Source organism: Pundamilia nyererei, unplaced genomic scaffold (assembly GCF_000239375.1).
Source record: "Pundamilia nyererei isolate P.nyererei 1_Seehausen unplaced genomic scaffold, PunNye1.0 scaffold00644, whole genome shotgun sequence".
NCBI classification, from domain to species: Eukaryota; Metazoa; Chordata; class Actinopteri; order Cichliformes; family Cichlidae; genus Pundamilia; species Pundamilia nyererei.
Window position 1 is genome coordinate 91,748 of NW_005188045.1, and position 10,012 is coordinate 101,759.

Below are 10,012 nucleotides of genomic sequence, written 5' to 3' on the forward strand. Positions count from 1 at the left end.
TGATTCCGATCATATTTCAGAAACACAGGGAGGGGGTGCGTTTGATTCCGATCCTTTTGCAGAAACACAGGGAGGAGGTGCGTTTGATTCCGATCCTTTTGCAGAAACTCGTGGAGGAGGTGCGTTTGATTCCGATCCTTTTGCAGAAACTCGTGGAGGAGGTGCGTTTGATTCCGATCCTTTTGCAAAAACACAGGGAGGAGGTGCGTTTGATTCCGATCTTATTGCAGAAACACAGGGAGGGGGTGCGTTTGATTCCGATCCTTTTGAAGAAACACAGGGAGGAGGTGCGTTTGATTCTGATCCTTCTGAAGAAAAACAGGGAGGAGGTGTGTTTGATTCAGATCCTTTTGCACAATCACATTGTGGAGACAAAATGGGTGGTTTTGAATTTGATCCATTTGCTGAGACTTCAAAGAAAGCTGAGGCTGTGTTAACTGAGGATAGAAAGAGTGGGTGGGATTTTTCCAACAGTTTCTCAGCCATCTCTTCAGGGACCGGGGCTCCTGCTTCCAGCAATACCTCCTGGCAGGAAGGTAGTGGCAGCAAAAATTCTGCATCCATCTGTGGAACAGCAGCAGCAGGAAATAAAGAAGTAAACAATCCCCGAATTCACAAAGAACCAGAAAATTCAGACATGTCCGAAGATGAGGCGGCAAACCGGAGATTTGGAAAGTTGTACCAAGAGCTAGATACAGAAAAGGAAGAGGTACTTGACTCCCTTCCTTTTGTAGTTGAATGGTAGATTAGAAAAGAATAGAAACAAATTTCAAACAGACCTTTCCTGTCTACCACCCTCCCAGAGACTGAGAAACAGTGAAAGTCCTAAAATCTGGACCTCAGCCTGAGCTCCTCCTGCCTCTCCTTTTGCTTGCCTCCATCTCTTACTATCCTCTGCTTGTTCATTCCATGTTTACACCCATTTCAAAACGAGTCCATCTTGTTATTAGATTGGTCTTACTTGAAGGCTTCTAATATTATTAATACTAACATATATCTCTGGAATTCAATTTAGGTGACCAATACATTTAATGGATTTTCACAGGTAATTTTATTCTAAGCTTAAAGTAATTGGATCCAAAACACTGAAATGAATCGAGTTGTTGTGATTAGTGTCTGGGTTTTGGTAGAAGATCGTTCTTACTAAGTCAACTGAAAGTTTGGGTTTCACCAATGATTCGCTCTAATTCATTGTCATTTTTACTATTTTCTCTAGTTTCTACAAACAATTTTCAGACTTAGAGTAGAACAACGTAAAAAGATTAGAAGCAGGAAGGGGTCAATGCAGAGTTCAGAGATCACTGCCAGAGACTAGTGACTTTGAAAGTAGATGGCGAACCCAACAGCTTACTTCCCCAAAGCCAAGAAGCCTTTATTATCCAAGTAATGTTAGTCTCCTCTCCAAGTGTCTCTGTTCTATGTCACAACAATGTTTGATGAGAGTGTTCTGCAGATGTACTGAAAGTAAAGCAACAGCACTCCTGCTACATTTGAATTTTTCAAACGTAGCTCCTTAAACCTGCATTTTGAGTTAAATCTGGAGATGGTTGCTTTCTCCAAAGATTCTAACCATAGCATGTTAGAGAAGAAATCTGAGAAAACTTTCACGGGGGGAAATTCTCTATGTATGATAACTCTGTTGAAATCATGGATCTCACACTTTAAGTGGCCTCATAGGACCATAATTTTTGAAGGTGCAGTTGCAGAACTTTGATTGCATCTTATCCTACATCCCCATCTCTTAAATATTTCCCTTTTATTTGTGAATGCTAAAAAATGATGCAATTCTCAGTCAGTCAGTTGTGACTTGTTTTTCTCTTTTTATTAAACACATGCACTCTTAAGGATCCATCATTTTTCGCAGATTTTGATAAGATGGTGAGTTTTATAAACATTTGTGTAAACCCCCCCCACATCTTCCATCTAACTAAGTATCTACACACCTATTTACAGTTCTGTGAAAAACTGAATCCACCTCATTTTTCAGCAGCAGTAACCTGCTGTGATGCTTTCTGTGGGACTTTCTCTGTCACTGTGAAGGAGTTTATGTCCACTCACTTATGCACAGCCTTCTGAAGGTCCAACCACAGCATCTCACTCAGGTTGAGCTCTGGACTCTGACCAAACCATCGTAGTTGCTCCATTCGTTCCTGTTTCAGCTGTTCTGTTGGATGTTTGTGCTGCTGCTGATGGTCCGAGCTTCAGCTATGGGACAGACGGCCTCACACTGACTCTAGAACAGTTAGACAAGAGTTCACGGTGCACTAAGATCATCGTCCCTCCTCCACCGTGCTGACAGCTGCTCTCAGGTGTTTTTGCTGATATGCTGGGTTTGATTTTGTGCGTTATGGACAAACATCTCCACTTTGGTCTTGTCTGTCTGAAGGATACTGCTCCAGGAGGCTTTCTTTTTAGACAGAAGAAGCCTTCCCCTGCAGTCCTGCATGCTCAGGCTTTTTTTTAGTCATACTGTCATGAAGTTTAAGTTTAAACCTGCAAACTGAAGAGTCTGAGATGGAGCTCTTGTATTTTTTTGGAGTTTCCCACAGTAAATGATAAATGGACTTGTAGTTGCATACTGCTTTTGTGCTTTAGCTGACCACTGCAGGCTTTTTGCTTACAAGCCGTATTCACCATAGCTGGACTGGCCATCGGGCATACCGGGCATTTGCCTGGTGGGCCGATGTTTTTTTTTTACGTTTTTTTTTTTTTATGCTGGCCGATGTGTAAAAATAAGTCGGTTGTTTGGTGGTGGCTATGGCGGAGCTTCCACAGAGTCAGCAGGTGGATGAGAGAAAGGGGAGGCAGGAGGAGGAGAGACCCGAGGCGGCTGCCGGTCCGAGTGTCAGGTGAACTGAACTTCAGGTAAGAAGTTATCACTGCAGTGTATCTGGGTCAGATATAAACCAAGTTTAGGTGGAGTTTTTTTGCGCTGTGCTGACTTTTTACAGTCAGTTACAATAACTCGTACTGCGTACTAGCTAGCACGACGGAGTTTATATACAGCTGGGTGGGTTATGATGTTACTGATAAGGAATTGTATTTTACTCATAAGGTTAGTTAGTAGAGTTGCCAACCATCCCGTAAAAACGGAAGCATCTCGTATTCAGAGAAAATATTATGTGTTTCGTGTTGAGCTGAAAAGGAACAGTTTGTCCCGGACTTCAGCTACAATGGAAAAATGACACAAAGCTGGAGTTATTCTGTGTCTTCACGCTGTCAGCTGTTTCTTCTCTCATTCTCTCGCCCTCCCTCTCCTGTTGCTACTTCAATCATGAAACTGATCAATGATCAGCTGATCGTCTCTTTTTTTGTTTATCGCCCACTTTGCGCCAGAAAGAGGAAACCAGCGGATGTCGCGCTAAACAACAGCAGCACGTTTAAGCTTGATCAGCTGTTGTTAGAATTTATTTAATATTAGTTTCTAGTATCAGCTGATGTTTGCTGGAGCCACAGCTGTAAAGCTGCTGGTCATGATGTCGGTTTGGATATGTGGTGAGAGGGAAACATGAAGATGAAACCAGGAGATGTCCTTACTGAATCATCAGAGCTGAACAGGTGATGGAGAAACAGGTTTACCCTTTAGGTGACATGAATGAGTTGAAGGGAAGTTATGAACTGTTTCTGAGAGACAAATAACACCAGGATCCTTTTCTAAGTAGCTGACAGCTGGTAACTGTGCAGGGGCGGATCTAGCAAAGCTTTGCCAGGGGGCCAGGTAGGGCATTAACAGGGAGAGGAGGACACAAAGAAGCACTTTCTTATTCTCATTTAAAATGTCTCACTTTAATATATAATGATCAGAATCTTAAAGACCAAAGTTTTTATCTGATCTAAAATGTATAGAAATCATACATATACCAACAAGACTGTACATCACTGTCACAACAGTGTTTGTTTTCATTCAAAGGCTTTATGGCTTTAATACCCGGTGGGCCGGTCTCTAGTCAAAATGCTCGGGCTAATTTTTTTGTCCCAGTCCAGCCCTGTTATCCACCCACTCACACACACATTCATTAAAGTGGGTTTTTTGTTTGTTTGTTTGTTTTAAAAGCCAAAATCCCTTGTTAAACACTGTAATGCATGCATTGGAGGAAAATTCAGTATCTTGGCCAGGGATACTTTGACATTAAGGCTGAAATAGCTGTGGAATCGTCCATTGACCTCCAGACTGCTAGACAACCCACTGAACCACAGCCATCCTATGATCTAATGTTGGGGTGGGGTAAATTTGCTGTGATGTCCACGCCAGGGAAGATTGTGTCATTGTGTTAACATACACCAGAATGGTGCAAACCAGCAAATTTCCAGAAGATCTGCTCTTACAGAGGTGCTCACACTTGATAAGCAACCATAACTGGTGCATTTTCTTCAGCATCTGGCTGCTATGGAACCTCCTAATTTCTTAATTAAGGGTGTACTTAGTTTTTCACAGAGCTGCATATGTATATACTTATCACCTACATAGGTAACTACGTACTTTTTTTTTTTTACATCATGTAAATATATGATATCAGTCCTGAGATGTATTTATTTCTGCCAGTGAAAAGTGTTAGACTGACCTAAAGCTTAACTTGTAATCATATAACTGTTTAAATGCTGGGAGCTCATATTATGAATTCTGTGGCGTTTAATGAACATCATACTAAATATTGTGAAATGAAGTGGGACATTTAAAGTTAAATGCCATCTTTCTCTGAAAAAGAATGAAGGAAACAGTGAATCAAATGACGCTCTGGAAGCTGCAGAGGCCCAAGCTGCAGGCTCAAGAGAGCCTGCAGCAGAAGACAAACCTCCATCTCTCACTACTGGAGGAGAGCAAGATGAGTGCCCACCTCTTTTTGCTGGAGAGGAACCTGTATCTTCAACTGCAGAAGCAGAGATGGAGGAACCTCCAGCTCCCCCTGCTGGTGAGGTGGAAGAATCTGGAGCTGCTCCAGCTGGTCAGGACGATACAGACACACATTCAGACAGCCTGAAGGAGGAAAAGCCTGCTGTGAGTGGATAACCTTGTAAAAATGCTGCCTTTTGTGATAACCTAATCATCATCTCATCAATATCATCACTGTGACTTCCATCTCATCGTATCATCATCATCACTGAATGAGAAAATCATTGAACTCCACACTGGAGATGTGTCAGTGTGGAAATCATTCTTCTGTTTCCAGCCTGTATCCAGTGCGCATGAAATGTCTTTTTGTGTAAGGATTTTAACCCTTTGCCCTTCTCATTTCATGCCAACAAACCCATACCCCAATCTTTACCCTACCCCATCCACTTTATGACACAAAATGAACTCAATCTCATAAAACACTGCTGCTTTTTGAAACAAAACAAAAACAAAAGCCTTTTCAATTAGCATCACTGAGTTTAAATCGTTATATTCTACTGTTTTCCCAAAAAGTTGACTATGTCCATAGCGTTTCCAGTGGGATGACAATAAAATGTTTCTCCCACTGAAAACGTCCAGATGAACAGAATCAACTTTTTGGATTTTCTTACCTGGATGATTGAGCAGGTATCAACGCAAAATCTATTTTATTTTCCCAAAGTCAACAGTGGTATCTCCAGGCACAGAACAGGCAGAGGTCAGTGAGGTAGGATACTCCACTTCTTCTGTTTGTTTGCTTTCACTGTCATTTTTACTGTTTATCGGCAACAATTATTGAACAACATAGGTGTGAATGTGAGTGCGAATGCTTGTCTGCATCTGTGTGTTAGCCCTGGGACAGACTGGCGACCTGTGCAGGGTGTACCCTGCCTCTCACTTGAAGACAGCTGGAATAGGCTCCAGCCCCCCCATGACCCTGAAGAGGATGGATGAAGTGTTGAAATGAAATGATGAGAATGAATGCAGCTCTCTGAAAGAGACCTTGAAGAATAATGGTTTGACCCCTACGTTGGTCGTTTTTTGAAACAAAATTCATTTTTTTTCTGTGATTTTACACATGCTGAATTCAGGGTGGTGGTCACTGTTTCATATCTCTTTTCTCACATGTGAACAGGGAGGTCAAAGTTCTAATTTTACAAGAGCAAAAGTTATTATTAAATGTTTGTTCAAACATTCAATGGCCACACAAATGTTCTCAAATGGAAATGATTTCTGTCTGTAAACAGATTGCTTCTGCTGAACAGGCCAAAACTTCTCCCAGTGAAGCAGCTTCATCGGTGAGTCTAGCATCATCACTTTAGATTCAGAAGAAATCATGAAACTTAACTCAATGCCCGTGTGTGTGTGTGAGAGAGAGTGGCTGAAATTGTCATATCAGCGTGTTCTACAAACATACAAATTGTTCCTTAATTTAGATTGGACAATAAGATCTGATTGAAGTGCAGACTTTCAGCTTTCATTCAAGGGGTTTAACAAAAGTAATGCATTAACTGTTACACAACTTCCCATTTTCACTGGAGGAATTTGTCTAAACCAGGGGTCGGAAACCCGCGGCTCTTTAGTCCTTATTTTGCGGCTCCGGGTGGTTTGGGAAAATAAATTAGAAGTATTTAGCTGAAGTGTATTTTATTTGTGTTTAGTTCTTTTTAACTTGTAGTTCTAAATTGGGAGATTACTGTGATTTTGAAATATAAAAATAAAATTATATCGTATTATTTGTTCGTCGCTCAAAATAAGCGTCACACTCGCGGAAGCCGGTGTACCCGCCGAAACGCTGTGCATTTATCGAGACTTTCAACCCCAGGTGGGCCAGTTATGGATCTTCGGATCCACATTATGTCAGCAGCTCCACCGTGAACTACGTTAAAAACAAACACCGCTCACGCCTCACAGATGACAGCTTACAGTCCTGCGTGAAGATGAAAGCCTCGTTTTGCAGACGCTGTGCGCAGAGGTTCAGGACCACAAGTCTCATTGTAAACATATCACAGCAGACCCGACGATGTTTGCATGAACAAGCTTTTCAGCATCTCTTTATTGGCCGCTTTTCACACACGGTTGCTGTACACATACAGCCGGCTGTAGCTTTGCAGCTCACAGCCCGACACACACCAACACAACAGCAGAGAGAGCGCAGACTTTAAGGCGGCGAGGCGTGATTGCGGGTGCCGCTCAGGTGCGTCCGACTCCCACGCAGCGGCACTGCAGACCACGCCCCGCCACACACATTAACCAGGTAAAATACATATTTAGGTAGAATTTTGCAAATATCCATTTTTCATTTTTAGCAGCATAGTACTTTTTTCAGTTATTTTTTAAAAGTCAGGTCAAGGCTCCAAAAGCACAATGGCGATATGAGGGTGGCTCACAGCAGCTTTTGTCTGCTGGATCATTTTAGTTCAGCGTCTTTCCTTCGGTTATATTTCTTTAAGAGTTCAAAATGTGTTAATTACATAAATAAAAGGTAATTTTCTCTGTAGCACTTCATGGATTTCATAAGCAACACACCTTAGTTGCTCCGTGGATTCTTTTAAAAAGCAGTTAAAAACTTTTCTTTTCAAACAAGCCTTTTGTTGTACGTATTTTATATTCTTTACATTCTTTACATTTGATCTTTTACATTGTGTATAATGTCTATTGATTGTATTGTTTATTTTAATATTTGTGTGCAGCGCTTTGTGACTGCCTGTCTGTGAAAAGCGCTTAATGAATAAACTTTGCTTACTTAGTTGTTCACACAAAGCATAAAGGTAAAAATAACAACATATACAGTGTTATCTTCACTTTAGATTTCAAAAAGTATTCCCAGCTCCCAGTGTTTTCTTTTGCGTGGAAACCGGGTCCAAGTGGCTCTTTGGGTGTTAAAGGTTGCAGACCCCTGGTCTAAACCAAGGCTCAAAACTGAAAAACTGACATAATTTCAGATATAAGAATTGTTTTTAATACTTGAAAGCAAATCATTTGCAGTTGGTAACGGCCTGTAGAATCATTACACTAGAATGTTGTTTGCTTTTTGAGATGCTCTGCGGGTCTTTACTGCAGCACAATCAGCTGCTGCTTGTTTGTGGCTCTCTGCCTTCTGTTTTGAATTTATTAGCTGATCTCAGCCCAGCAGGGCACTTCTACAGTTAAGTCTTTCAGCCATAGAAAAATATTGCGAAATTAAGTGAGACATTTCATTTTGCAAGATGCTCTGCAGCAGTAACCTGCTGTGATACTGTAAATATGAAATGAAAGTTTTTAGATGTGATTACTAAATGCTCAATGTCCTCTGCAGGAAAATATGCCAATCCCTTCTGTTGTGATTGAGCCTGCCTCAAGTAACGAAGGTGATGATGACCGAGATGCTGACATCATCTCTCCCACTGCAATCAGTGACAATGGGGTGACAACTGAAAACCAGAACATCAAGCATATCAGTCCTTCTGGGGGAGCGTCTGGACTTCCTGATGATTTCCTTTACAAGGTGAGGCTTCTTAGTAAAAGCAAATATTTTATGCTATCAATTGAGGAGGAAAAAGACTTTTCTAATGAACTGTTAAAATGTGGAGTCTAATGTCTGTAAACTATGATGGATACCTGCAGGTGGAGACCATACACGACTTTGAGGCTGCAAATTCAGATGAACTTGACCTGAAGAGAGGCGATGTGGTTTTGGTGGTTCCCACTGCCTCAGTGGAAGATCAGGTGATAATAGCTGGTCACACAGAAATGTAATAAATAAAAGTTCTTCACCAACATGACAAACAACATCTTAACAGGATTGTTCTGATGTTTTTGTGTGTTTGCTGCAGGATGCTGGCTGGCTCACAGGGATCAAGGAAAGCGACTGGTTAACATTTGGAGCTGGTGCTCAAAAAGGACTTTTCCCAGAAAACTTTACTCAACATTTGGAGTAAGATGTTCCCTGACATGGCAAAATGATAAGTAGAAACATGAGTAATCTGTGTCCCAGCCATTGAATCAGCATGTAGCCATTCCTTTTCTTGTACGTTGTACCTGCTGCAGCTGTCTGCTGGACAAACAATAAAGTTTCTCTGGCAGGTGAAACTGTACTAAAATTAAATGTTATTGTTAAAAAAAAAAGGAAAAAAAGAAGAGAGAGAGTAGTACTCTTCCGAGTTCCCCTGATGATTTAAGCATGGTGTGGTAGTATGTTCCACCCTCCTGTGGAAGTAAGATATGCCTTTTGTTTAAATAGAAATTATATATAAAACAATAATAACTCAACAACAAAAAGCTTGAAGTGACCAGGTGAAAACAAAGGAAAAAGATAAAACTGTCTTTGCACTGTGTGGTAATCATTTTGTTTTGCTATGAAAGACTACAGAAACTTTAATGCTGTGATTTGTTTGTGAGTGCAACATGAAACTTTGGTTTCTTTTTTCTGACACGTTGTAACTGTAACTCTTGAATCACTGTTGATGTTTTCTGTGTTATCATTATTGGGTGTGTGGTGATTGATCTTTCATTTGTAATATGTGTTGATGAACTAACTCACTGACCCGTGTTGCTTTGGTTCTGCTAAGGGGATACTGATGTTTATTGTCTGGGTTTTGGCACACAAAGTAGTGCAAATGCTGCATGAAAATCCTAAATATTCAAAGTACATATACTAAAGATGACAAATAAAGAATTTCTTGTGTGTTACGCATAGATTTGTGTATGGCATATCATCTGAAAATTTGGTTACAAGAAAAAAAAAAGCAAATAAGGAAATTTTTTGTCAGCGGTTTAAGTGTTTCATCAAATAGAAGGTATTAACAAACCAGTCAGCAATTATTTTTTTAGGCTTCAGAAAAATTACTCTTATACTCTAGAAAATGTAAACCTTCATCAAACTGGTTTTGATAGCCAGGTGAAGCCTCCCAGTAGACCTTTATGTGATGCACACAGCCTTGAGATAATATTGGTGTAATGAATTAAATAGTAAATTCCATGTTTGATATTGTATATGGTTCTATGCTAATAAAATAAATAATAAAATATTAATGTTTCAATCAAGTAATTGGACCAAATGGTATCTTTAATGTTTAGAAATCAGTCAAAAGATAAAAAAGGGTATGCTATTAGAATTATGTTTTAATTATTCTTTAAAGATTTAAATGGTTTACATTAGGC

The 10,012-nt window shown here is 40.3% G+C and overlaps 1 protein-coding gene across 1 annotated transcript in view; it reads left to right on the forward strand.

Moving 5' to 3' along the window:
• LOC102196996 (amphiphysin-like) overlaps window positions 1-9,142 on the forward strand; it is a 16,139-nt gene extending 6,997 nt beyond the window's left edge. Inside the window, exons 7-13 of the mRNA XM_005754771.1 lie at window positions 1,846-1,878; window positions 4,706-4,996; window positions 5,553-5,597; window positions 6,118-6,168; window positions 8,169-8,357; window positions 8,477-8,578; window positions 8,686-9,142. Of these exons, the coding sequence (XP_005754828.1) occupies window positions 1,846-1,878; window positions 4,706-4,996; window positions 5,553-5,597; window positions 6,118-6,168; window positions 8,169-8,357; window positions 8,477-8,578; window positions 8,686-8,790 (816 nt within the window). The 3' untranslated portion in view covers window positions 8,791-9,142. The remainder of the gene's footprint in view (window positions 1-1,845; window positions 1,879-4,705; window positions 4,997-5,552; window positions 5,598-6,117; window positions 6,169-8,168; window positions 8,358-8,476; window positions 8,579-8,685) is intronic.
• Window positions 9,143-10,012: the final 870 nt, after the last annotated feature.